Source organism: Curcuma longa, chromosome 8 (genome assembly GCF_044706935.1).
Source record: "Curcuma longa cultivar G26 ecotype Majalengka, Jawa Barat chromosome 8, ITB_CL_G26_1.1, whole genome shotgun sequence".
Taxonomy (NCBI): Eukaryota; Viridiplantae; Streptophyta; class Magnoliopsida; order Zingiberales; family Zingiberaceae; genus Curcuma; species Curcuma longa.
In genome coordinates this window covers 6723210-6739034 of record NC_133868.1, presented here as the reverse complement: position 1 = coordinate 6739034, position 15825 = coordinate 6723210, and the positions used below count along the sequence as shown (strand labels likewise).

Genomic DNA, 15825 nt, shown 5'->3' with positions numbered 1-15825 from the left:
ACAGATCAATATTATAAATTAATCTTAAACTTATGTATATATTTAGTAATTATTTTTCTAAATCCAAATTTTAGCTAAGAGAAATCTAAATATCTATATATTTAATTTCTTAGATTTTTCTAAGGTAGAATAGTGAACCATTTAATTAAATAAATATAAATTATTTGATTTATTATCTATCGTCTCTACTTCTTATTGACCTCTTGGTGTATTGTTAGAATGAATAATATGAGTTCTCAGTTGAGTTGATTACGATGAAGTAGAGTTGTAGAAGAAGACAAGATTTATTTTTTCACGATCGTAGGATCAACCGTGTGGGACAATTGGAGTGACGAATTTTATTTTAGTTTTTTAGAAAAAGAGAAAGAATAATATGAAGAAAATAAAGTGAAAAAAAAAGAAATTTCTTTTTTCTTTTAAGTGACAAACTAATAAGATCTAATATCAGATCTTTCTTAAGAAAACACGGTTTACCCTAATTCTATAGATTCACTCGTTATAAGTAGAGGAGAAAATAACGAGCTTTTACAGCGACAGAGAGCACAGCGATAGCTGGAGTCGCAACCCCCCGCGGAATGAAACCCTCGGGGCAAGATTTTCTCCTCGGTGGGCCTTGAGGCTCATCGCCTTCGGTCCGCTTGATCTTCAACCCCTCGGTTCGTTGCTAAATTCTGTATTTATGCTTTCCGTTTGGGATTTTGTCTTTCTCCGCCTCGCCTTTGATTGACGGTGAGGAGGCTGGGATCCGTCGGGTACCTATTCTCTGGTAAGGGGAGGGAATTAGGGTATGGAGTCTGATGGAGGGCGAGAAGGGATCCGGCCTGCGACGGCGGAGGAGGAAGCGCTGAAGAGGAATACCGACTGCGTCTACTTCTTGGCTTCCCCACTGACCTGCAAAAAGGTGGCTTTCTCTCTCGATTTCCTGGCTTCGATTTGTCTTCATGCTATGTCTTGAGTCTCAAAGATGCAACCTTTCTGACTTGAGTTGTGCATCTTTCTTGCGTTGGGCCTGACATGCATTTGGTTGTTTGCTTCTCTTGTCATTCTCAGAACCCTTGTTGGGTTATAGAAAACTTTCGCGATGTGAATAAAACTTCGGATTTTATTACTTATGCTATTCTATTTTATGGTCCAGATCCTGTAAGCATTCCTTGTGTTAATAACAAAATGTGAGTTCCTGAGTCGTATGTCACCGCTAGTTTGTTCATCATGCCCTTGTGCGAAGCATATGCTAAAGATATTTCTTTTGGTACCTTCTTTCAATAATTTCAGCTTTGATAAGTTATGTATGGTTCGAATGTTAGATTAGCTTCTGAACTTGCTTCTCAAATACCTTTTGGAGTTCAGGTAGCCAAAGGGCTAATTAGTCTGTTGGTTCTTTAAATATTACATTTTTAAGTGCCTAATAATAGGCACATGGTTAAGTGCCCAGTTTGTTAACATCTTCCATGTGACATGTTGAAGATCCTAGCCATGGTTAAAGAGTAACTTATGCAATTAATTTCAATTGGACAACAAAATATCTTGAAAATATTATTAAGTCTTTTCAAACTACCCGCATAACACTTTAGCTATTATTATTAAAAAGAGCATTTAGTGTTGTATTTATAAAAATGAGTAGATTCTTGTTGTTTCTTTTCCAAGTTGGATACTGTATTCTTGAAAGAGTCTTGCATGATTCCATTAAGATATTGTTTTGCCATAAAAGTTGTTGGTAGTTTATCTGTTGAAAGCTCTTGGGTGACATTTAAAGATGAAACTATTCCAAATATGTCCCACTTGAATATACCATGAGAAATAAAGTTCTGGACAAATAGCATTGACAAGATTGAAATGTTGAGTATGAATTGTTTAAGTAGTAGACACACTTTTTTGGGATGTTCCAAATTGGAGATTCTATGAGGCTTAAAGGATAGATCTGCTAATAAGCCCAACTTCACCTTTACCATGGGCTTGATCATGATTGAAGTATACATTGTTATTGGAAAGTTTATGCATTAGGACAAAAACTAATTCTATGGTACTTTCCATCTTGTTATGCACTGTTTTGATTGGTTCCTAACTTCTAGCTTTTACTTGAACCATGCTCTTTCTAGGTTGCACAAAGGTCATCATTTACAGAATTTCTTGAGTTCCATTTATACTTCAAGCCACATATATGTATTATCTTTGTGATTCCTCTCTTTCATTATCATTCATGTTAAAACAGACTTAGTTAAGTTCTAGATACATGGTAGTAAGTTAGAGGATGCCCTTTTCATTTGTATTTTCCCCTGACTGTTTGGCTAAATTTCTATGTTTATTTTAAGTGTTAAAACGATTGTGCTTAGTTATTAGAAAATAAGTTTCTTGCAGATTCAGTTTGTTATGATAGGTTCAACTTCTTATCCTATCCATTTTTTAAAACTATGCTATCATTCATCTGTTGGTTATTTTCCTTAACGAATTTTAGATTTGAATGAGACAACTTCAGCAAGAGCTCTAGTATGTGTGCTATTATAAGGAGTAAATGTGTTTTACAAAAATCTTGCTAGAGTTCTCAAACATTTCAATGATACTTGAGTTTCCTCACACCATGGCCATGTTTATCCTCTTCTCCTGTCACTTATATAATTTCTTCTAGCTTCTAATCTCCCTCTCTCCTCAACCAGTCTTTTTCCTCTTCATCTTTTCTGTGTTACAGACCTACTGGCATCTCGTGTGAGATGCTCCCTTCTTTAGATTTGTGACACTTTTTGCAGATAACTTAGATGCATTAAACATGTCCAGCATTCAGTCTAGTCTTTGAATTTCTTCCTCTTCCTTTTTGTGTCAGTATTACTCACATTTGTTCACTTTCCTCCACTTTCATTTTGAAGAGATATGTGTAAAAGGACAATGTGCTCCTTTCTAGTACTGTTTTGTGGGGTTGATTTATTGGTATTAGGCTACTTAAAGTAGTGTCTATATTAGATAGGTTTTTGAGTGATTCTATTTTTCTTAATGTCTACTAGTCTATTCCCCTGAACTGATAAATCAAAAGATGGATTTGGAATGACGGATGAGAGATGGATCATGTTTCCTTTGTTTCATTTGTCAAATAGAGAGGAAGGACGGTTATTTGAATAGATAAATTTGAGCATTTATCCTTCAAAATTTATTCGCACAAAAATGAGCAGAAAACTAATTAACACCTGCTGGATATAAAAAGTTATCTTTCCTCTATACATCCATTCAAAAGACAACTTAAGAAGTAGTTGAGGTCCCCAATTGGACTTTAGAGATGTTCTTTGCCTGCCTTCCTTTCTTGGTGGAACATGGAAATTCATGATTCTAGATGTTGAAGCTGGTTGTATTTTTTTTTATTTTCTACAGGAACAAAGATGCTGTCTTGATTCTCTATGAGAAGTCCTTAAGCCTATATATCTTTTACTATTACTTCCATACATGCTATTATTATCTGCTTAACCATACTAGTTTAGACCCTTTTTTTTTTGTTTTTTTCAAAGACATGACAGAGCCATCTCCATAATTTTATGTCAGTAACTTTTTTTCACTGAAGATTTCCCTTAGATGGCCCTTTTTTGTACTTCTAAGCTAAACTTTCAATATTGAAGGATGAATTCTATGATTTGAAGCCTATGCGTTGATGAACCAAATCGTTATGTTCAATTGTTGATTCTGGTTAAGTGTAACTCTTGCTGACAATTCATTCGAAGGTGGCACCACTTTTGCAGATCTTAATAAAGGATTTTTAGAATATTTAAAATGAAAATAATTGCGTGCCATCTAACACCTTATTTACTTACAACAGTAGACCATTGCTTATGGAAGCATTGTAGCAGTTGTGGTAGTGTATGGTCTTTGGTACCCACAAATCTAGTGTTTTCCTCTATTAACCCAAAAGTCATATTTATGTTAACTATTAACTCTGTGCTTTCTAGGGAGAGTTGGTGTCATGATAATTAAATCAGGATTTTCAGCAGTAAGCTTTTCTCAAATTTATTTTACTTTGTAAATTATGAACACAATAATAAACCTGACAACATAACTTATTGTTTTGAAAGCTTAAATGAGATTCATTTCAATCTACATGTTTTCTAAAGAATTATGTTTACATCTGCACAATAAGCAAGTATGCATTCTGAAACTGTCACAGCTTGGAGATATATACCTTCTGAGCTCCTGGCTAATTGTCGTGTGAAATTTGCTGTAGCCCTCTTCTAAGCTCAAATTCTGCAGATGAATGTGCACCTTCATAAATTTCTTCGATTTCATTTTGAAGCATTAATTTTTTAAATTCATATAATATTTTCTATTAAAAATTAATGCAGTTTTAATTTGTCTTTCAGGGAAGTGAATGTGATTATCGCCATAGTGAGGGTGCCAGAATTAACCCTAGGGATTGCTGGTATTGGCTAAATGGGAATTGCCTCAATCCAAAATGTTCATTCCGACATCCGGTATGTCAGTTTTATCTTTTCATGCCTTTTAATTATACATGATTTCACCAAATATGGTTCAAATGGCACTTAGCACCTGCCTGATGAGGGACCTATTAATTGCTCATATTTTTTATCAGCAATTTTTTTTATTATTAATATGGTGCTTTTCTCAAACGCTCTTCCCTTTTTGCATATTTTCTATACTGCAATGTTCTGGTGGACTTGTTATCTAGTTGCTGTTATGAATTTTGACCTCAAAAATCCATATGCTGTCTGGTGATTCAAAATATCTCATTGCTTGCTCAATTTAATCCTGGTCATGTTTCAATACCTCTTCATCTTAGGAATAGAGATGCACATCTAATGGTTACTTGTATATATTTCACATGATCAATTTAGTATATATGTGGAGCTTATTGCTGTAGTTTGTTTTACAGCCACTTGATTCTCTTTTCGTGTCGCCAAGACCCAACTCAGCTCCAGTTCAAGCACCAAATCGATCTGCAGCACCAACATTTACCCCAGCTGTTCCCAGTCCTCAAAATGGCAACAAACAAAATGCTCCTTGCTACTATTTTCAGCGGGGGCAGTGTTTGAAGGGTGAAAGGTGCCTGTTCATGCATGGACCACAGCCATCTGTCGATTTTGTTTTACAGCATGCTGCAAAGGCTACATTATCTGCTGAACCGCGGCAAATAAATGAGAAAAGTGCACAGAAGAAAATTATTACACAACAGAATGTAGCTGAACTTAATCTTGAAAAAACAAAGGCAAGAGCCATTGGCCCTGTTGGGGTATCATCTGTGGCAGCAAAAATTACTACACAAGCTGAAAATGCTCCCAAGCAAGAATCATTTAAGAACAAAATAAAATTGCCTCCTCAATCATTTGATGATGAGCATCCTGCACTGCCTCAAAATGGAAAACCTATTAACAGCGTTCATTTTCAAAGCCTACGATGGGGTCATCAGGTGCAATCTACAGATGAGGAAAATGAGGATGGCAAGGATGGCAATGAATTAGTGCGGGAACATTCCCCTGGTTTTGATGTGCTTGTAGAAGATGATATTGAAGAACCTGATTACTATCACGGTGAAGATACTTTCAAAAGAGTGGTTGCTCATAGTGGACAAAATGTGGATCCTGAAGATGAATATGAATATCACCGTGGTGATTATGAACCTATGTCAAAGCTTATAAGGGATCGGCACAATGGCTTTGGTGAATATGATAGCTATGAGCAACCACATGGCAGGTATGGTGTGGAATCTAATTCTTTTAGGATTTTGGACAGACCACCATCACTTGAAAGACAAGTACTTGATAGAGAGACAAAATCTGATGCAATGGAAGGGTCAGACTTGCGCTTTCAACTAATTAAACGAAGAAGGTTTGATGCTTTAAAGTCTAGCAGTAATCGTGGTGGTCCTAGTGAGCACTATGGAAGAGAGGAACAATATGCAGGGAGACATCGGCATCTTCATACCCATGATGATGAAAATTATCCTAAGAAATCCATCAGCAGTCGTCTGCGAGGCAGGATTACATTTCCTGGTGGACCTTCAAGTGATGCTGCAAGCAACCTTCTCTTGGAGAAGGAGAGGGGAAGGAGACTTCGAGGCAGATTGTCGCCAATAAACCGTATGAACTCCCAATTAAGGCATCCAGAAAGACTACGACAGCAACCAAGTGAGGATTTCATCAAAGATGAGAGGATTCGTAGGAACAAAGCAATCCTAAGGGATGGCACAAACTCTCTAGATTTTGCTAGCCCAATGTCTCTTGTGGAACTGAAAGGTACAAAAGCTAATGAAAATTTTCATGAAATCAGAACTACTGACTCTAATCTCACACTGAATAAAGTTAATTCTGGAGAGGAGGCAAAAGGTACCCATGAACCAAAAAATGCTCTATCATTTGAGGGTCCAAAGCCACTGAGTGTCATCCTGAAGAGGAAGAGGGAATTGGCCAATGCAGAGAGTGAAGATTCTATTGATCGAGGAGCAAATAGTCAAGGTGGTGGTGACTCTCCAAATGAAATAGATCCTCAACTAGAAGCCACTAAGGAAGCCAATTACATAATTAATAAGAATGAAGCGGAGGAGGTGATCCCTGAAGAAGACGAGCTAGCCTATCATGGTCCGATGGAAACTGAAGATGGTATGATATTGGGTAGCATAGAAGAGGAAGTATTGGAGAATGCAGAAGAGGAAGGACTGGAAAATTTCAACAAGCAAGACGATGGTTTTGATTATGAATCAGAGGAGTATAGAGCACATGAGAATGAGAAAGCATTCAGCTCCGACGATGATCTAGATGATGATGACTTTGCTACAAAGGTGAGCGCCATGCTGTCTTAAATTTAGGGACCAATTTATATAGACTTTGTGTGCTTGCTATTTTCAGGCGTGTTTAGTGTTTTCTGTGTTTCAATTAACTTCAATATAATGATCATAGCCCTGTACCTCAGAATCAAGTCGAGAATAATACTATTTTTGTTATTTTAATTTGTTTTTCCGTTATACACAATTATATGCGTTGATATCACTATGATACTCAATATCTATGAAGGCATGATGCTAAGTTGGTCATCACATGGTAGATTTGCAGAATTGTTATATATATTCAAACCTGGTTGAAAGTCCATGAATTTAGTTCATCTATCACTAGATAAAATAATTATTGGTGACTTTTATTTCTCTAGCAAGAATTATTGGTATAAGTTGTACTATTTCTAGTTTAAGTTGTAATGATAAATTATAAACCATCTTCTGGTAAATCGTTCTTAATAACTTGCAATGTAGTAAATCCTGCGCATTGATATCTAGTTTAGTTTAAAACTGAGAAGATGAAACTGGGCCCAAAAGAGTGAGCTCTGGAGTAGAAAATGCAGAAAAGATGAATCCCTTTGCACACAATGCAGGAATTTGGAGCTCTCTGTCAATATCCTCAGAGAGCACCAATAACAATTTTTTTTCCTTTTAAAAACCTAGCTTCTCCCTTTTCGTCCATACTGTTTGAAAATAAAAATTTCTAGATTTTTTTTTTTTAAATTATGTAATCATGTAGCTCATGTGAGAATGAAAAATGGGTGTCTCCTGGGGCATACCTGAGTTGGTTACGACACAACAGAATTGCAGAAGAGAATGAAAAATGGGAAGAAAAAAAAATACAAAGCCCGATTCTATAAATTTTGATCCAAAATGCCAGGACAAATCGTCATTTAGTATTTATGTGTGCTTTACAAACCCTCATTTGAGAATGTGAAAAGATAGCGTTTCATTCTCTGCTTTTTCATTCCTATTCTCCTTAACAAATTTGATTGCATTAATGGAATATGAATTGCATGAGAGAGAACTTATTAACTTTGATCAACCTATCAAAACGTCTCTCGCTCACTAATTAATCAAACACGTCTCAAAATAAAAGACAAAAAACGGTTGTGGTACCTTTATACAAATCATCATCATGTAGCTGCTTGGCGAGTTTGGGGAGCAACTTCTACATTGGATCGAGCACAAGTCTCCTTCCTTGGATGAAGAGGAGAGTTGCTATGCGTGGGGGCGTGATCACGACTGCGGGTCATGGGTCGAGGAGCAGCATGTCTCGACCTTGTCTTTATGGCTTCAATGCTCTCCAATGTTTCGACAACTTGCTTCATGGATGGGCGATTTTTTGGTTCGCCGGCGAGGCAACGCAGAGTCAATTGAGTTGCCTGATAGGCACCCTTGGAGGAGTATTGCCCCTCTAGCCGTGAATCCATTAGCCGTCCTAACTTTCTTCGATCGCCCAGCATTGGCATTGCCCAGTCCACTAATTTGTGCTGCCCGCTTGGCCGGTTGGTGTCGAGTGCCCTCTGGCCAGTGAGCATCTCCAGCAAGACGACTCCAAATCCATACACATCGCTTTTCACGTATAAGTGCCCTGAAATCAGAAAGCAGAACATTTTGTGCATTTATTTCACTATCCTGAAAAGTTTCATGGGCCAAAAGTTAACGAGTCATTTCTGCTCAATTTATATGTTCAAACAGTATTAGAAAAGATTACAGATAAAAAAAAGTGCCATAAAAGGTTACGCAGAATGTGTGAGACAGTAATTAGTGGATTAATAAGCACATAAGCACATGCTAGTTTGACAGCTGCTATCTGGCCACTATAGACGAATAAACCACTGGGACAAAAAAGTAATGGTGGCCTTTCACACTGTGAGAGCCCCACAATCACAAACCAGAGTGGAAACGTGAAAGAACAATTTGATTTTTGATGGAACGCATCAAGTGTAGAAAACAGGTAGAGATTTGTGAATCATGCAAAATCACTCACCTGTTGCAACATACTCTGGAGCTGCATAGCCATACGTCCCCATGATTCTTGTAGTGACATGTGATTCTTCACCCATTGGCCCATACTTTGCCAGACCGAAGTCAGAGAGCTTTGCGTTGTAGTTCTGCACGATAGATAAGAATTCACACTCAGATCATTTGCCTCTGTCATATAGATTTGCAGGTCAAAATTAATCTTTATTCCTACCACATCGAGGAGGATGTTGGAAGCCTTGAAATCCCTGTAGATGACTTGCCTTTCTGAAGAATGTAAGAATGCAAGACCTCGAGCTGCACCAATGACTATCTTTAGCCTAGTATCCCAAGAAAGAGGTTCAAAAACTGCACCTCCTGCTCCAAAGAAGAAGAAAGAAAAAACACATTAATCACAATAAGATTAACTCAAATATTTATTAGATGATGTGGTGCCAACCCAGATACTCCAAATTCAATCATCAAAAGATAGTCTGTTTAGAAAAAATGGAAAAGAAAAGGAGAAAATCTTTTAGCATTCTGTTTGATCATATCTGTGTTTATCAATGACTGAAAAAAGTAGATTTCAAAATTTCAAGCAACCATATTGTTGATAAAGCCAAAACCTATCTAAAAGATTATTGATGGCAAATATAAAGACTCGTGCTGCACGAGATTAAAGATATTCAACTAATATCAAGTGTTAAGGACTTTATATTCATAAAGTTCAAATTACTTTCTTTTCATATAAACCTGCACAGTGGTGCAAGGGCAAAGTTGATGTGGTGGTGCACTATCGGTGTTTTTTAAGAGTAGAGTATAACTCAAAAGTGCATTTAGCCACAGTGGTGCAAAAATAAGCATAAAGAAGTAGTTGAACTCACTTCTAAAGAGATGGTTTTCCAAGCTTCCCCTAGGCAAGTACTCATAGACAATTAGGAGCTCCTTGTCTTCCAAGCAATACCCCATGAGCTTGACGAGGTTTGGATGAGAAAGCCTTCCTAGGAAATTTATTTCAGCCTGCAATCACAAGTAAAAATTAAATATGTCATATGCCATTTAAGGAGGCAAAAAGAACACTGAATGCGTTGCAAACTTCTTCTTTAAATCCTAGTTATCACAATGATCCAGCTATGTATATCATGAAAATTGATAGACAGGATAGAAAACAGGTCACAGAATAAAAATGTATGCTTTCAAGATCGAATTGGAGAGAAGCAATCACAGATAGAGATGAAAACTTGATTGACCTGCCATTCCTCGAGGCCTTGCATGCTCTCAGGGTTCAATTTCTTCACTGCAACCACCATCCCCGTCCCACTCTTGGAAGGATTTAGAGTCCTCTCCTCCACCAAGCCCTTGTAGACCCTTCCAAATCCGCCTTCCCCGAGGACATTCTCGGGCTTGAAGTTCCTCGTCGCGCTGCGCAGCTCGGAGTAGGCGAATATCCGAAGGTTGGGGACCTCCAGGATCCGGCCCTCCGGGAAAACCTCATCTGCGCTGACGTTGCTGCCGGTCGACTGTCCAAAGGTGTTGTTGCTGAAGTTGGACAGCTTTCCGGTGGTGGTCGTGGAGGTGGCGGCGCTGCCGCTGCTGATCTTAGAGGTCGAAATCCCTGCGAACCCCCCAGAACACCGAATTACTGAGGAATTGGTCGGAATTTCATAATTGCATCCCGAAAATTAGAAACTATGGCGACGGCGAAGAAAAACACAGATCCGGTCAAAGTATAAAAATTTTGACTGGGGAATGCAAATCCCATTTTGTTTTTGACGTGCACGCAAGCATCAATTAGAATCGCGATCCCACAAAAACCAAAAGAAACCTTCAGGATCGCCAATAGGGGAGGGTAAGAGGCAAACCCAAGAAAGGGGAAAATCTAGTTTTGGCGACAAAAAATTCCAGTACTCAAACCAGAAATACATATCATATTCAAACGTTCAAGTAATTTTACAAAAAAACGTAGCAAAAGGGTTAATTCTGAAAAACTATGAACCCTAGAACATCAATCTTCCGCACACACACAAAAACAAAAAAAAACAAAAAAAAACCCATCTTTCTTGTTTGATTGATCATATGCTGCAGTACCTGGACCCAACGAGCTGGTATCGCCTTGTGTCTTCGGAGAAAACCAGAGGCAATTCCCCATGCCTCGATCACAGTTTTCTCTTTCCCCGTCAATGGATAGTACTGGAGAGGAGGGAGGAGGAGAAGAAGAACCGGCAAAGGCAACTACGGGTTTAAAGGCGGACTCAGGCATTCGATTAGTTAAGCTAAGCTGCGGACTTTTGGTCAAAGCTGGCGCTGAAAAGTCAAAGTCAAACGGTTGGAAAAAAAACCACTGATTCCGTAATTAATACACTAATCCACTATCCTTTTCCATGCCGCCATTTTAATCATGCAAAAGCATGATTGTTATAACTAATCAGTTCGGCTAATCCCTTCAATAGATTTTTCACTTTATCTTTGTTTGTTTAATGAATAAGTTTCGGTCAGAAAATATATGAAATAAAATAAAATAAAATAAAACAAAGGCTGACTTCCATTCCATTTCAGATACAAAATAAAATGTTAATAGAAACCGTTCTTAAAGAAAAATGCTCCCGTTACTCTACCTTGGACACTTGCCAATCTAACTACATTTACGTAATTGAATTGAATAAGACAATAATTTTTTTTAAATAAAATAAAATGGTAAAAAAAATATCTTCTAGAAAATTGAACAACCACAATTAGAGCATTCTAAATTGAAGCCTTTGTTTACACATTTACAAAATTCTAAATTGAACCGAACCCGATCGATTTCGGTTCACAAATCGCTACCGCGAATAGCATCCACAAGAATCGGGCCTGGTTTTAGAAAAAACATTAAAAAAACACAAAAAAAGGGACTTGCTGCGATGCCTCTCGCCTACGCAACCCTAATGGAGTCCGTCGCGGCGTCGGCAGCGATCTCGTCATCGCCGTCCCCCCTCTCCTCCTTCTTGCCGAAGAGAATAACGCCTCGGCGCCGATTTCTTCCACCGATCGCCTCCAAGAAGGGTTCGTGCCCTTTTCTTCTTTTTGTTTTTCGTCTTTGATTCGGTCGCTGCTTAAAGTTTCTCCTTTTGCATCGTTTTAGATCGGGAAGATGAAAAGGATCTTAATTTTGCGTCGGAGAGCACCAGCCTTGTGCCTTTCCTCGGCGGTCGCGGTTCCCTTGCCCGCCTTCCCAAGGTTTTTCATTCATTTCAACTGCTTTGTTTTTTCTTCCTGTTCCTGGAATAAAGCTCCTTTTGTGATCTCTTATTAGGATGCGGCGATGGGGTTGGTTTTGAGTGCAGCAGCTGGAAGAGGATGGACGACGGGATCTGGAATGGAAGGCCCTCCCATCCCAGCCGACTCTGATTCAACTGATCAGACTGTTCTTACCTTCCCATGGTCCTTATACACCAAATCTCCCCGCCGTCGGATGCGTGTCGCCTTCACTTGCAACGTCTGTGGCCAGCGGACAACTCGCGCCATCAACCCCCATGCTTACACTGATGGCACCGTCTTTGTTCAGGTACTTTACAAGTCACTTTTTGAACGCAGCAGTTTTCCGTTTGATCCTATTCCTTGTTAGCAGCAGAGATGGTTTCCTCTTTCTGATGCAAACTCATAGTCTTGTATTGTAACAGTGTTGCGGGTGCAATGTGTTCCACAAACTGGTTGACAATTTAAATCTATTTCATGAAATGAACTGCTATGTTAATCCAAGTTTTCGCTACAAAGGAGATATGCCTTTCAATTACATGGATGAAGATGATGATCAGAACATCTTTCCTATCTTCTGAGCTGAAACCAGTGATTGGTACGAACGTAGCTATATATAACTGCTTTCTGTTGTCACTGTTACTGATGGCAAATTGGCAATGCTTTGTTGTGTAAATATCTATACTCTAGCATATAATAAATTAAGTTATTCACATATAGGATATAATGGTTAGCTCAAACCAGTCTCTATTAATTATATTTATGCATTCTGATAGATTATACTGTGAATGACATAACAGCTCATCTGGTTTCTTTGTTTCTTGCATCCCTGAATGTGTTGAGATCATTATTTGAATAACCTGTTACTCTACCATGTCTGTAGATATATGCTACCAATTTGGAAATCAGTTGAGCTATGGTGACTGTATTCTGATAATATAAAATTTGTTAGCTAAATGGCTAAAAAGGTTCAATTTCACCCTAGTTCTGGCCTGTCCCTGCCTATACTTGTCCCTGCGCTGTCTAAGTGCACAGCAGGTGGGAGGTAATATTGAAAATCTGACATTTTCTCTGGCAATTCAAAGTTCATCTGTTCCATCTTTATCTTGTTTGCATGTGGCTCCCATCTAATTATTTCAGCTGCCCAAAATTCAAACTTAGTTAGATATTGCATTGTTTGGATTCTTGTCAGGAGTAATTTGTGTCAAAGTTTTGGAAGTCGGGAAACAATATATACCAAGAAAAAAATACCTTATCAGATATGGAATGCTAAAATTAATGTATGAAGTTACTGAAGCAAATAAATCAAGTGATTAGGTGTTGATCAGGTGTTGGTTAACAAAATGATAAACTGAGTGAAATTAAGTTGGAATTGTCTGAACATGTTCAATAGAATTTAGTTAGACAAGTTGGGTCAATTTTATCAACTTTTTAATGAGGTAGATGAGTCTCCGTAAGGAGATTAGTTTAAAAAGAAAAAGGAAAAACATTTTGCTAAGTGATAAGAAGGATTCAGAATTTGATGAAGATAAAGTTTAAAAAAAAGCTAGCCTGTCCTAGGATGTGTTATCTTTACCATTTAACAACAGAGCCATTAAGACAACAATTAGCTTACTGTATCAGTTCATAGGATGGTTAAATAGCTTATTTTGATTTTTGTAGAATTTATTTGGGTGTTGTATTCTGAGTTATCCGTTGCTGGTAGGGAGATCTGTATTTCAATTTTTTTTTCTTATCTAAGAAAATACAAAGCCTTTTTTTTTGTTTACGTGAATAGTTTTGCAGTTTCCTATTTCCATTTTTTGTTTCTCAAAAGAATTCAGAAGATTAAAAGGAGAATATAAAATATTTACCATAATATTTCTATTTTTCTATATAAGTAATTTTTTGTGTAGAGAGAATGTTTCATTTTTGTTCTAAAATAAGGAAAAAAAAATTATAAATGAAGATGAACGAATGAACTGTTGTTAAGAAACTAGAAAATAATTTGCATTGCTTTGAATCAAATGCGTTACGGAGAAATTCGGGAGTTGTATCCAGGATATGTATATCTAGCTCATGATTTTCTTTTTTCTTTTTTATGATGCCAAATGGTTAGTTCTTATGTCATTCTATAGAGGTTGATGATTTTTTAATTATTAGAAAATATTTAAATTCATCTGAAAGATTGATTTCAAAATCCAACTTAAAAATATTATTGAATAAAAGAATGTATCATCGTGTATAGGGTTGTAAGTTAAATATGATGATAAGTTTATTTGATAAGGTAATCAAATTAAATTCAGTCTAAAATAATCAAGTAAAATAATTGTTCATGCTTGATTTGAATTTTTTTTATGAGTTTTATACAAGTTTAATTGGAACTTGATTTCATGATATTATGAAGTTCTCAATTCAAGTAAATTTGTTTGATTGGTTGTGAAATAATTTAAAATTTTTATTTATTTAGTACATTGATAAAAATTTTATTAACTAATTTATTTATTTATAAATATTATTTATGAATGTTATTCATGAATAAATGTGTTCGTTTAATTTAATGAGTTGTTAAATTTTATTTATTTAATTAATTATATATATATTTAGTGGATATAAATAAGTTTTTATCAAATTAAATATTAAATTTATTTATAAATGTTCAATTCATTTGTAATATAATTTTAAACAATTATAACATAAGAAAATTACTGTTATTCTCTTAAAAAAGAATGGTCATTATGGCACTTATAATTACTTTGTTTTGTTGTTCATCGATTAAAGAATCCAATTTGATATTGAAACAACATATATAATACGTCATTAAAACAATGCATAGTGTCTCGGGACATGATACGCTAGTAAGAAAGTAGGAAGTAAAGATGATCCTTATATATATAGGAATGTTCAAATCTTTAAGTATTTTTAAATTTTTATGGAGTTTGAATCATTGATGACATTGGATTGTTTTGACAAAATCTATTTGCATTTTCGAATAGCAAAAAATTAGAACAAACGCATGATATAATAAATAAAAAACAGTAACAGTAGGAGTATTAAAGTCATACAAAAGAAATTTCATAAAAATTATTCAATTTATGTTAATTTAACGATATTTGTTTAGCTAAAAAGAAAACAAGGTGAGAGAAAAATAAAATAAAATATCTTTATCAATTTTGTATTATATATATATATATATATATATATATATATATATAGGATGGAAGTGATGTCATGTTGTGTAAAAACTTAAAAAATTTAGTAAGAAGGATATGTTTTCAAAAATAACCTATCTAATTTATTTCAAAATCAATTATTTTTTAAAACTATTAGTCGACTAATAGACTAATAGTTGACTAAAAGTGATGTCTTGTTAAATAAAAATCATTATAATCAACTTAATGTGATTTTAGATGGTTTATTGCTATCAAATTCTATATGTATAATTTTTCTAAATTTTAAATTTTATAAAATTATCAAATAATCTTTCATCACAAGTATTTGATGACTATTAAGTAGTAAGTCAATTAAATGCGATTTCAATTAATTGGTTATTGAAAAACTTTTTTTAACAAAAAATTTTGACAATCTTAAAAGGCTTTATTTTTTTGTCGTTCTACTTTTAGTGCCTCTATTTATTTTCATCTTTCCTAATTTTAAACTCTTTAGTACAATTAATAATGATCAATGCATTAGAATTATTAGTAATTGACCGACTAGTAAAATGACAATTCTTTCCATCAATACGTATTCTAAAAAGTTTAAATAAATCTTTAATAAATTATTATTGTATATTTTAAAATAAGAATTTGAATAGTTAAAAATTTTCAACATTTGTATATCTTCCTTTAGTAATTCATTAGTAATCTAAAGGAATTTAATATTTTAGGATAAAC

The 15825-nt window shown here is 35.6% G+C and overlaps 3 protein-coding genes across 4 annotated transcripts; 2 read left to right on the top strand and 1 right to left on the bottom strand.

Moving 5' to 3' along the window:
- Positions 1 to 543: 543 nt before the first annotated feature.
- LOC141833039 (zinc finger CCCH domain-containing protein 32-like) lies at positions 544 to 6984 on the top strand. Its single transcript, XM_074720429.1, has 3 exons — positions 544 to 901; positions 4332 to 4442; positions 4862 to 6984. The coding sequence occupies exons 1-3, from the start codon at positions 788 to 790 to the stop codon at positions 6782 to 6784; spliced, it is 2148 nt and encodes a 715-aa protein (XP_074576530.1). The 5' UTR covers positions 544 to 787; the 3' UTR covers positions 6785 to 6984.
- Positions 4939 to 10944, bottom strand: LOC141833040 (putative serine/threonine-protein kinase PIX13). 2 transcript variants are annotated; one of them, XM_074720432.1, is made up of 7 exons: positions 10808 to 10944; positions 9970 to 10334; positions 9604 to 9739; positions 8955 to 9097; positions 8748 to 8871; positions 7874 to 8348; positions 4939 to 5102 (listed from the first exon to the last, which is right to left on the bottom strand). In XM_074720432.1, exons 1-6 carry the CDS (start codon positions 10866 to 10868, stop codon positions 7891 to 7893), a joined length of 1287 nt encoding a protein of 428 aa, XP_074576533.1. In that variant the 5' UTR covers positions 10869 to 10944; the 3' UTR covers positions 4939 to 5102; positions 7874 to 7890. The 2 variants fall into 2 exon arrangements, with proteins under 2 accessions (XP_074576533.1, XP_074576532.1); XM_074720431.1 differs by lacking the exon at positions 4939 to 5102 and having other exon boundaries at positions 7616 to 8348.
- A 655-nt stretch (positions 10945 to 11599) lies between these two features.
- LOC141833041 (uncharacterized) lies at positions 11600 to 12772 on the top strand. Its single transcript, XM_074720433.1, has 4 exons — positions 11600 to 11761; positions 11841 to 11935; positions 12012 to 12263; positions 12379 to 12772. The coding sequence occupies exons 1-4, from the start codon at positions 11620 to 11622 to the stop codon at positions 12532 to 12534; spliced, it is 645 nt and encodes a 214-aa protein (XP_074576534.1). The 5' UTR covers positions 11600 to 11619; the 3' UTR covers positions 12535 to 12772.
- Positions 12773 to 15825: the final 3053 nt, after the last annotated feature.